The sequence below is a fragment of the Trifolium pratense genome, linkage group LG4 (genome assembly GCF_020283565.1).
Source record: "Trifolium pratense cultivar HEN17-A07 linkage group LG4, ARS_RC_1.1, whole genome shotgun sequence".
NCBI lineage: Eukaryota > Viridiplantae > Streptophyta > Magnoliopsida > Fabales > Fabaceae > Trifolium > Trifolium pratense.
In genome coordinates, this window is record NC_060062.1 from 55,596,552 (window position 1) to 55,609,030 (window position 12,479).

Below are 12,479 nucleotides of genomic sequence, written 5' to 3' on the forward strand. Positions count from 1 at the left end.
AGAGACTTGAACTTTTCAAAGATCTTAGTGTATGTTTGGTTACACGTTGGGGAGACTCAAACGCACATTTTTAGTGTCAAACGTGATTCACATCAGTTAGAAGTTGTTTGGATGTTTGCTTCAAAATTGATTCTTGCTGTGTAAAAGTGATTCCAGTTGAAGCAGGTATTTGTAGCTTCTGCGTCTGATCTAAATCGATTCTCCAGTAAACAAATCAGATGAGTTCCAATTTTCCCTTTTTGCCCCTCAAAAACTTCTCACTCTAAAAGATGAAACAGAGAGAGAGGAAATAAAAAAACAACCTTTGAACGCAAGAGAAGGAGAAAGAAGAAAGAAATATCTGTATTTTAAATGAAGCTAATAGAACAAGGAGTGGAGGATTTCATTGAGAAATTTTCCGTGAGAATTTGTTTGCGGGTATGATGGCGAGTAGAGTTGTCAAAAAGGGCCGGGCTATCGGGCCGGCCCATTAGCCCTATCATTTTACACGGGCCGGGCTTCATAAAAAGGGGGTCGGGCCTTATCGGGCCGGGTCTTATTGGGTCAGACTTTTCATGGGCCGTCATGGGCCGGCCCACAGGCTTTTGGGCCGGCCCCTTAAAGAATTAAAAAAAAATTATAATCTTTTTATTGTTATATTTTGGTCCTATTTTTATGCATAAATTCATATATAATTTTTTATTTATTATTTTTGTTGTTTTATTGTTATTATTTGTGTTTTGTTCCTATCTATAATCTGTTTTATTCCTATTTTTAAGCAAATCATCTTTTTATATTTTTTTTATATTCTTTCTATATTTTTGTTTTTACTTAAATTACAATGGATGAATGAAAGATATAAAACTTGGAATTTTTTTTTGGTAGTAATAATAATAATATGACAAAAAACTTATTGGATTAGAATGAGATTATTTGTTAGAGATTTGTTTGTTTGTTTGATGAGGATAAAGAGGAAGATATTGTTGTTTGGGAGATTATGTGAGAAAATATAGGGATACGAATTACCTTCTTGAAGATTTAGTTGAGAATTATAACATAAATTTAGTAGAATATGTTTTTTTTTTTTTTCAAAAAAAAAAATACTATGAAAATTAGTGGGCCGGCCCATCGGGCCATGTAGACTTTTGCTTATCGAGTCGGGCTAATCGGGTCGGGCCATGAAGTTAACGGGCCGGGCTGGGCCGGCCCCTTTATTTGATCGGGCCCCTACAGACCGGGCCAGGCCGGACCGGGCCGGCCCCTTTGACAGCTCTAATGGCGAGTGACGGGTGGTGCTTAATTTGTTTGACAACAATGATAGAGAGATCTAGGCATTATTTTTTTTATTTTTTTTTTTGTACAAAGATCTAGGCTTGTGTTTTTTTTTTTTTTGACAAATCTGGTCTTGTGTTATTAGTGTTGGAATAACTTGTAAATTATCCTTTCTTTTTTCTTTTTTTGATACTTAAATTATCCTTTCTTTTACGGCACATAAGTTTAATTTTTGTTTTACTAAATTTAAAAATAGTTATTATAATTAATATTATTTTAAAATGAATGTGTGAACATTAAAATTCATATTATAATTTTAGATAAAATAAATGTGTGATCATTCCATATTTATCTTGATATTGAATATTATACCCTTTTGGTAATTTCACGTTTAAAAGCAATTTTAGATAATGTATCCAAACATAAATCAATTATGACCAACTCACTTTTAACTAAAATCAATTCTGTCAAACTCAATTCTACCAAACTCAATTATAGTCACCGCTAAACCAAACACACACTTAGTTTGATCGGTTAAGGTCAGTCTTACGACTTCTAAGTTCTAGGTCTTACTAAATAAGGTCTCCGAAATATTTCTTAAGCATATTAAAAATGAAAGACGTATTTAATGTTTAAAATATAGTTGATTTTTTTTTATATTTTACCTGCATTGAAGATATTGTTTAGCGAGAATGAATTCTCTCGAAAAAAAGTTTTCTCATGTTCCTCAATTTTTTCATAGCGATGTTATTTATCGCGAAACATGAATGGTTCACAAACAACACATGTCACCATTAATTGCCAATCAAATTGAGATTTTAGCGGAAATCACAGTATGTTATATTGCAATTGAAATGAACTCAATCCAGAAAATACATCAAGCAAGTCAGAGGATAGGGACAACAATGAACAACGAAAAATGAACGAGGATGACAAAGTATCACCGGCAACAGAACGACAATGATGGAAAAGGAACGCCTACCAAAAAAGATCAGTGGTAACGGAACTGTGATGATTGTAAAGGAACGACTACCACAAAAGATTAGCGGCAACAGAACAACGATAACAGAAAATGAACGACAACGAACAACAGGAAAAAAGCCACGACGAAAAACGGCGAGAATGCGATAACAGACATATCCATTTGCTCTTTTCCCTCAACTTTTCAAAAGTCTTCTATTTGTATCTTTCTATACACATATATCATATCAGGTTTTCATCTTCCATCACACTTACCAAATCTCTCACCAAATGCTTCTTCTTCTTTTTCATTTTCAGATTTCATTCATTCAAGTTTTCTCCATTGCTCCAACTACTTGGTACTAAAACTAACTAAAGTTTAAGCCTCTAAAGGAACCCATCTGAAATCTAATGTTCTTAGTCCTTGAACCTTCCTTTCAAATCTAAACTTGCTTATGTAATCCCTCCACTTGATGGTGCCATCGACATCTTCGGAACTCGAAGAATTTGCAACTAAATATGATGTGCTTAGTTTTTTTATAATTTCAGTATCAGTACCTCAACTTCAAACTCGCCTACAAACTTCAATACTAAACAAAATTTTATGACACTTTCAGTGACAAAAAAATAAATATTTGTTATCTATAGATCAAAGGTATACTAATACTAATAATAAATATTTGTTATTTAACCTTAACTATAGATCAAATATTATAGCTTTTCAATGAATCTAAAAAGTGGAAATTTGCTTATAATTAAGACCGAAAGGAGTACGTATTTAGAAACAAATTTTTGTATTGTATTTGGCATTGCAATTGCCAAGAAAATAGAAAAGGACACTACGGATGACCCACCAATTGTTTTAAGTCTCTTTAAGGCATTTAATGAGATTTTACTTTCTTCAATCTTTTAATCATCACACTCACACACCCTACATTTTACCTTATATAATATTATTATCCTCAAAGATCTTCCTTACAAACAACAACTTGAAGCCGAACAGGAAGAAGAAACCTCAAAATCAAAAACATGGCTAACAACAACAATTCATCACCTGAGTAAGATTATACTTTACATATTTTACCGAAATGTGTTGTTACCACAAATACAACTATTGTAAACAATTTTGATGTAATGTATTGTTGTTACTATTGTAAACATTATTTTACCAAAATACAACTATTGTAAACAATTTTAATGCAATGTGTTGTTGTTACTACAATACAACTATTGTAAACAATTTTGAAGAAATGTGTTGTTATTGTTACCACAAATACAACTATCGTAAAAATGAACCCCTAATAAAAAATGCAATATTTTTTTAAAAAGAATAACATTTATTTAAATTGTAAATAATGTTAACAACATCAAAAATAGTTATTTATATGTGTAACTAACATAATAAAAAAATGTCATATTTCGCAACGTTGAAATAAAAAATTAAGAGATAATTAATAAATTAAATTAAATTTTACACAACAAATAAAGTAAATAACAAAATTGATAGTGTTTTTTTAATAAAAATTACAATTTAATTTTAGAAATTAATTCTTTATTTATGAGTTATAAAGTGATTTTATTTGTAGTCGTATGGTTTTTATACTTACCGTGGATGAATTTGAACTATGAATTCATTTATTACTTCTTCATATCATTTCTTGATAAGTAATTCCCAAACTGATGAATATTATAGTTCGAATTAATGCATGCTACCTTACTTCTTTAGACATCTATCCATTATGGGTGTACATTAAAATAATTTTATATATTGTTATAGGTACATGTAAGTTGGGAATGCAGTTGCGGTTCTAGTTGTCCGAGCTTTAGGATATAGTCTTGGTCGTGCATTTCAATGTGTTTCTGTTGATGGGTCATTGTACCCATTGCCTGATAAGTATAAAAATATTGCATTTTACGATAGTTGTTATTGTTACCACAAATACAATTATCGTAAAAATGGACCCCTAATAAAAAATGCAATATTTTTTTTAAAAAGAACAACATTTATTTAAATTGTAAATAATGTTAACAACATCAAAAATAGTTATTTATATGTGTAACTAACATAATAAAAAAATATCATATTCCGCAACGTTGAAACAAAACCCATAAATAAAAAATTAAGAGATAATTAATAAATTAAATTAAATTTTACACAACAAATAAAATAAATAACAAAATTGATAGTGTTTTTTTAATAAAAATTACAATTTAATTTTAGAAATTAATTCTTTATTTATGAGTTATAAAGTTATTTTATTTGTAGTCGTATGGTTTTTATGCTTACAGTGGATGAATTTGAACTATGAATTCATTTATTACTTCTTCATGTCATTTCTTGATAAGTACTTCCCAAGCTGATGAATATTATAGTTCGAATTAATGCATGCTACCTTACTTCTTAAAACATCTATCCATTATGGGTGTACATTGAAATAATTTTATATGTTGTTATAGGTACATGCAAGTTGGGAATGCAGTTGCGGTTCTAGTTGTCTGAGCTTTATGATATAGTCTTGGTCGTGCATTTCAAGGTGCTTCTGTTGATGGACCATTGTACCCATTGCCTGATAAGTAGAAAAACAGAAAAAAGAAACTCGAGTAGAAAAACATTAAGTGTGTTAATAAATAAATAAAAACTTTTAGTGTATTATTTGAAGTTTTGACAAACTTAAATGGGCCGGGTTCAGAAATACATTTGACCCAAATTGTTTTTCTTCTTCTTTAACCTAGCTAATAGCAGCCGTAAGAGCAGGGGTAACAAAGGGAAAATATTTTCTGCACAGTGATAAAAATTGCTGCACACAGTGATCAAATTTCAAAAGTTATTCCAATGAACGCAGAAGCTCCAACTGCCAACTTCGACTAGAATCGAGTTTGCAGAAGTAAAATCGAGTTTAGATAATTTTTCCAAACATCTTGAAGAAAAGTAAAATCATATTTCAGAGCTTCAACGCGCGTTTTTGGTATGCTGCCGCATTACCAAACACATACTTAAACTGACTTAAAACTCAACATTTCCATGTTTAAAGATATTTTTTTGATGAAAATATGCTAAAGCAAATAACCCACCAACAAACAATATCTGAAACATTAAAGCAATAACAGCTCCATAAGTGCGGATTTTGGCAAAATAAGACTTGATCTTGGCAACAAAATTGTTTGAAAAAACACATGGAAAATATTATTGGAAAAAAGCTAGAATCCAAAATAATATCGAACAAAACCTTTAATGGAGCAACCATTATCATTCCTAACAACAATAGCAATGATGAACTATATGATCCTCATGCAAAAGTCATCATAAAGAAAAATGTTTCAAAGAAACTATTAGTTTCAGCAATTAAAGTCACATTAGCACCAACAAAGAACACAATGTTTTGAGCAAAAATCAAGTGAATGAAATTGATAAGACATGAAATCTTGATCATACTGAGGTGTTGGTCAAGATAAAGTTTTATTTTGGCACCTAGACACATAAACAATTTTACAACATTAATAAAAATACATTCTAAACACATAAACAATTTTATAATATTCATAAAAAAAATACACGAGAAAAAATTGGGATGTAAAACGAATGGTTTAACTTTGAAAAATATGGAATTTTGCAGTGTCCTATTCCAAATCAACTCGCTAAGCAAGCAGATGCTCGCTTAACGAGAAAACCCAGGTTCCCCAGCAAACAATGCTCGCTAAGCAAGTCTTGAGTTGCTTAGTGTCTATAAAATCCGAAGAAGTTGCTTAGTGTCTATAATTAGAGGATGATTTTTGTTTGCATTGCATCATCCAAAATAGTAGACAATTTTTATGATTAATTGATCATCATTGTTTTGTAATAATATTCTTCAACATTGATATATAACATTATTCTGTCTAGTGTTAACTTTGAAGTTTTTAAATATATAATATGATATTCAAGTAAATTCATCTTAATGAATTTTACATTGTGACATAAAGAGTGTTTTTTTGGTACATTAAAGGGAGTTAGTATTTATTCATATATATTTTTTTTTTCTCATTTCTAAATTTTGATATCTAATTTGCCTAAGATTACTTAGATGACTTTTTCTAACATGCATAAGTTGAGTAGGACTTGCATCATGCACAAGCCATTGTAGCCATTGGATTTATTAATCCTCACACTAATACGGTGAATACTCAACACAACACCCATCCCTCACTTCCACTCACGCCTCTGTAGACTTACTTTCCCTTTCACTCTCACAGTCACCATCATTTAATTGGAGCTCTGCCATCGGAGAATCACCGATAGACGGATTCCTTCAAACATCACCATTGATGAGCATTACTTGGCATAAAGTAATCTAAAAGGAGAGAATGTTTTCATTATCAACTTTTTACCCAAATCCATTTCAACAGAATACATAAACAATAGAACGAAAAACGTCTGTCACCGTCGTAGGGCGACCAATCATACAAACACCTCCGACCTGTTCTTCTCCGTCACTGTTTCACCGTTGTTAACACCTGGTGTGGCAAGCTAGCCATATGTCAAATTGTGTATCAAGCTCGCCATCACACTGATTATCGGTTGTTTCTGTCCGGGTGTGAACTACAAGGACTTGGAAGTGGATGAGGAAAAGATACAGTGTGATGAATTTATAATAGACTTTGTGAGCTTTTATCATCCAATAGTTAAAATTAGTTGTGTATTGTGCACAACTTAATTCACTTGTGCACAATAGCCTTCGCCTACTTAGATGGATATAGTGTTGCATGCAACTTGTTTTGTCCAAAACTCCCAACATCACAGGAGGTAAACACCTATTAACCTTTAAAAAAACTAATACATAAAGAAAAACTAAAACCAACTAACTTAAAACTAAAATAAAGAACAAATCTAAAGCATATTGTTTTTTCTTAAACCGACTTAAAACTCAACATTTCCATGCCTAAAGATATATTTTTTTTTAATAATAATATGCTAAAGCAGATAGCCCACCAACAAACAATATCTGGAACATTAAAGCAATAACAGCTCCATTAGTGCGGATCTTGGCAAAATAAGACTTTCTTGACCACAAAATTGACTGAAAAAACACATGGATAATAGTATTGGGAAAAAGCTAGTATCCAAAATAATATCGAAACAAAATCTTTAATGGGGGCAACCATTATCATTCCTAACAATAACAACAATAACAATGATGAAATGTGATTCTCCTCCAAAAGTCATCATAAAGAAAAATGTTTCAAAGAAACCATTAATTTCAGCAATTAAAGTCACATTAGCAGCAATAAAAAACACAATATTTTGGGCAAAAATCAAGTGAATGAAATTGATAAGTCATGAAATCTCAATCATACTGAGGTGTTGGTCAAGATCAAATTTTATTTTGACAGCTAAACACATAAACAATTTTACAACATTCATAAAAATACACTTAAAACACATAAACAATTTTATAATATTCATAAAAAAAATACACCAGAAAAAATTGGGATATAAAACGAATGATTTAACTTTGAAAAATATGAAATTCTGCAGTGTCCTCTTCCAGATCAATTCGCTAAGCAAGCAAATACTCGTTTAATGAGAAAATCAGGTTGCCCAACATATTTTTATTTCTTTTTACATAGAAATAGAATAGAGTTAGAAGTGATAATTTTAGAGGTGGCAAAACGCGTCAGGCCATTCGGGCCAACCCGTTTTAACCTGCCATTTTTGGCTGACCAGCCTAGGTTTTAGGCTCGGTGCCTTAAGTTGGTGGAACTCACTTGAGTTGATCTAGTGATGTTAACTCGGGTCCTTAAAATATGTTTATCTCGAGGTCTTAGATTAGTGCGTACACAGTAAAAAACTAGACTTAAAATATGATAACTTTTTTTTTGGTCACAAACAAAAAAGCAATCAAATTTTCAAATCCTTTTCATCATAAGAAAAAATGTGTTGGACACCACGTCCTCCCAAAAAATTCAACAGAACACCACCAATAATTACCAATTATTAATTTAAAAAATGACGCCACGCACGAAAACAGAAACTCCAATCTCCATCCAATATAAACTCGCCACGTATCCAAAAATGTCCACGTCAACGTAACAAAAAAGAATTAACCACCACAAGAAAAACAACTAAGCGACCTACGGAAGAAACTACCTCACCGAATCTCAATTCGCATTCCAAATCTTTCCTTTCCTTCTCTTCTCATCGTGCCCTAATCCCTAAAATCACAGATCCCGATAAACGCTTTTCTTCCCCTTTCTCAGGAAAATTCTCCCTAATTTTCTCGAGATAGTTTTCATCGTCGAACAGAAAAAAAAAAAATCAACAGAGAATTATGAGCTTCCAGGACATCGAAGCTGGCCGGCCGTTCGGTTCTAGACGTGGAACGATCAACGGGAAACAAGACCCGACGCAAGCGGTTGCCGCCGGGATCTTTCAGATCAACACCGCCGTTTCGACGTTTCAGAGACTCGTCAATACCCTTGGAACACCCAAAGATACCCCTGAGCTCCGTGAAAAACTGTTAGTTCTTTGTCATCGCTTTTCTTTTTGTGCTTGTTGAATTCACTTTCTTTTTTATTTAATAAAAGTGAAAATTTTGTTGTGGATTGAGCTCAATTACCCTTGGAATTAGGTAGATGTTGATTTTGATAATTCAGCTTTGATTATAGGCTTATAGCTGAATCGGTTAATTATTATGGAATTGTGCTGTATAGGTTTTGAAATCCTAAACGTGTGAGAGAATTGTGTAATTGATGATGACTGAAGAGAGGATTAGATTTGTTTTAAATGAAAGGAATTATATGATGGATTTAGATTGGAAGTGGGATGGAACCGTGATTTGGGATTTAGGGTTTGTGTAAGTTGTGGTAGAGGTGTAGAGAATTATAAATAAGTTGGGATTTTAGGATTTCTGAATGTGGTTTTAGGATTGCTAGTTTTTTAAGGAACTTTTTGGGTTTGGAGGTAAGTTGGCCGAATTGGATTGGTGAGTAGTTTGGTTACTGACCTGTTTTGAAAATCTTGTTTAAGTTAATGAACTTGGTTTGTCATTTTGAGTTTGGTTTGATTTGGTCCATTGCATTTCTTAGACATGCTGTTTTTAGGGGGTAGGGGGTGTTATGAGATTATCTACATTCGTTTATAGTTATAGGTCATTTTGTTGTTTATTGTGTGTCACTTGCTCCCACTTCCAGGAGTCGATTGCCAACTGGGCAGGCAAAATAAACGATATTTTTATTGCTTATGCAATGATCAAGGCCTTCTTTTTTCTTGTTGTTTCATCAGTTGGGAACTTGGGATTAAGCTATAGTAGGGAATAGGGAAATCCTAAGTTTTTAAATCTGAAAAAGGACATGCTTTGTTATAGTCCTTATAATGAATGTCCCATTATACTCAGATACACTCAAACTATTATAAGATGAAACTTGCTTGATGGCAGGAAAATGATTTAAAAGTAGATAAAATGCCAACGGCTGTTTGGAAACTGATAATTTTTTCTTGGCTTGCAAGCTGCTCCCATCCCCCTCACATTATAAAATTTTAATTCGGTGCCTAATTCTAAACATTGTCCGAAACAAAATCTTCATGTAAGTTTTACCTTTAGGCCCTGACCTTGTTAGACTTTTTCAACTTGCAGTCACAAGACAAGACAGCATATTGGGCAGTTGGTGAAGGATACATCAGCCAAGCTTAAACAAGCTAGTGACATTGATCACCATGCCAACGTTAATGTAAGTTTAGACCTTTATTTTGTGCCATACATCATCTGCATATATAGGGAAATTTATATGGTTTTAGAATTTGTATTGATCAAGCTTACACACACGTGCGCATCCACACACACGCAAACACAAATATTTAGATTATTTCACTTAAATTGTTGCTGTCCCCTTTACAAAATATGTAATCTCTTAATCCTTTTGCATCATTCTTTAATGAATAATAATGCAAAAAATTATTGTATTTCATAATATATATTTTTTGAAGAAGAGTATTTCATATTTTTTTTTTTTGTATTTTAGCGTGCCATGACCTTAATGTCTTTTACCTTATTTTGTGTTTTCAGGCAAGCAAGAAGATAGCAGATGCTAAACTTGCGAAAGATTTTCAAGCAGTGTTGAAAGAGTTTCAGAAGGCGCAACGTCTTTCAGCTGAGAGAGAAACAGCTTACACTCCTTTTGTTCCACAAGCAGTTCTTCCTTCAAGGTGATTTATCAATTATTATACTACTGGGATTCCTAAAATTGAAGGGGCAAGATTGCGTCCTCTATTGTTGGTTATGAACAATGAAGATTAGCTTACTTTTAAATTACTTGTTAAATTTGTTTGCATTTGGTTTTATTGTGATCAATTGTGCTTCTCTAGTTGCACTTGGTGCTTGTTATTATTTTTGACGACTTCTGCATAAAATGGTTATAACATGAGCTTTTCTTTTTGGCTTGCAGCTATACAGCTAGTGAAGTGAATGTCGGTTCTGATAAGACACCAGAACAGCGTGCCCTTCTCGTAGAATCCAGGAGGTTATTTCTCATATATTTTGCTGATCTATATGTTATTTTCTCAAAATTATTCCATTGTTTCTGATAAGAAATTAATGATTCTCCCCCCACCCCCAGAAAGAGTCGACATTGTATTAATTATAAAATGGATGTGATATATGTTGTGATAAACTGCACACTGAAATGTAATTTTAGGTCAAATAAATAACAATATTAGGCATCTGAAATATATTAATCCTATCTTTTGTAAAATTTGATCGAAAACTGATGTCAGTTATTTATCAGCGAGGTTTTGCTTCCACTTTAACCTGTTGCAATCCCTTGCATATTCATCTGCAAAGTATTCTAATTCTGAAAAAACTTAGCTGTCATTTCTCTTTTCAAATATATTTTGTGGTGTACAATCAATGACAGGATTGTCCTATGTATCATTAAATTTGATGAACTTTCACTTGTGTTATCAGAAAAGGATACTTTTTCAATTCAGCAAATAGCATTATTTTAGTACCTCAGCTCTTTGATTGTTCATGCTACAGGCAGGAGGTTTTGTTCTTAGATAATGAGATTGCCTTCAATGAGGCAATCATTGAGGAAAGGGAGCAAGGCATTCAAGAAATACAGCAGCAAATTGGTGAAGTTAATGAAATTTTCAAAGATCTCGCTGTGCTTGTCCATGAGCAAGGAACCATGATTGGTAATTTATTTCTTCTTTCATAATTAATTTTTGTATCTTTTTACCATTAGTTTGTTCATTTATTTTTATGTACTTGTTCATGTTATCTGATGTCACAGATTTTATTTTGTAGATGATATTGGTTCCAACATTGAGAACTCCCATGCAGCAACCGCACAAGCAAGATCTCAACTTGCAAAAGCTTCAAAAACACAAAGATCAAATTCGTCTTTGGTAATATATAATTTTCTTTTTGCAATTTATTACTTGCAAGTCTGAACCTGCTTAATTATTTTTTTGTTGGCACCCCTTGGTGGGGTGGGGACAGTGGTTGTTGGAATATGCAACTATTATGTGCTTTAATTTGCAACTTAAACAGTTGTTGTAGATTTTCTACCATTGAGTATTTTCCATTGCTAATTTTGTGTTTTTGTCTGTTTTCAAGGCATGCTTACTTTTGGTGATATTCGGGATTGTGCTTCTCATTGTGATCATAGTTCTTGCTGCCTAGTCAAAGATTCTATTAATTCCATCATGGTGCTAATGCATATATACAAAGAGCAGCAGATAGAATCTCCCTTGCTGATGATGTCACTTAAGTGGTGTTTTACGGGTTTCAATTGACTGGAGTTTGACGCAGCTGATTTCAGAGCATGATGTGGGAATTCCCTTCAGTATATTGTGATTTTGTTGTGGGGTGTTATGTTCTCTCTTATGTTGATGTTTGGGGTTTTAAGGATGTGTCAAATTCTGCCGTAAGTTCTCTTGTTTCTTTAATATAAAGAATATATTAATTCTTTGATTTTCCTTTACTTGTAAATGCAACACCGAAATTGGCAGTGCTGACTCTTCAGCAAGACATTGATTTATGATGATCTGTTTTCTTTTATAGTGGTAACTGGTGTTTTGTTTCCAAAATTGAAAGCTTAAGGTTTGCTTGGGTAGGTGCAAGGTTGTGTATAGAGATAAATAGATGTATTTGATAATTTGTGGAAGGTACTCGTTCATAAATAGTATATTTTTCATGCTTAGTAAACTTGTTAATCTGTGTTGGCAAGGCTAGTGAAGATTGGAAAATTGCCATCAGAACTAAGATTCCTTTTTTGATTTAAACCAGTTACCC

General features: G+C 32.5%; 1 protein-coding gene across 1 annotated transcript; it reads left to right on the plus strand.

Moving 5' to 3' along the window:
* Positions 1-8,271: 8,271 nt before the first annotated feature.
* Positions 8,272-12,254, plus strand: LOC123921701 (syntaxin-22-like). Its single transcript, XM_045974349.1, has 7 exons — positions 8,272-8,704; positions 9,822-9,915; positions 10,251-10,390; positions 10,630-10,704; positions 11,220-11,377; positions 11,490-11,590; positions 11,802-12,254. The coding sequence occupies exons 1-7, from the start codon at positions 8,517-8,519 to the stop codon at positions 11,865-11,867; spliced, it is 822 nt and encodes a 273-aa protein (XP_045830305.1). The 5' UTR covers positions 8,272-8,516; the 3' UTR covers positions 11,868-12,254.
* Positions 12,255-12,479: the final 225 nt, after the last annotated feature.

Excerpts from the sequence above, each read along its gene's own strand:
- LOC123921701 (XM_045974349.1), top strand. The coding sequence starts at position 8,517 with ATGAGCTTCCAGGACATCGAAGCTGGCCGGCCGTTCGGTTCTAGACGT. Across the intron at positions 9,916-10,250 it reads ATCACCATGCCAACGTTAAT|GCAAGCAAGAAGATAGCAGA; the intron begins GTAAGTTTAGAC and ends TTGTGTTTTCAG. Across the intron at positions 10,391-10,629 it reads CAAGCAGTTCTTCCTTCAAG|CTATACAGCTAGTGAAGTGA; the intron begins GTGATTTATCAA and ends TTTGGCTTGCAG.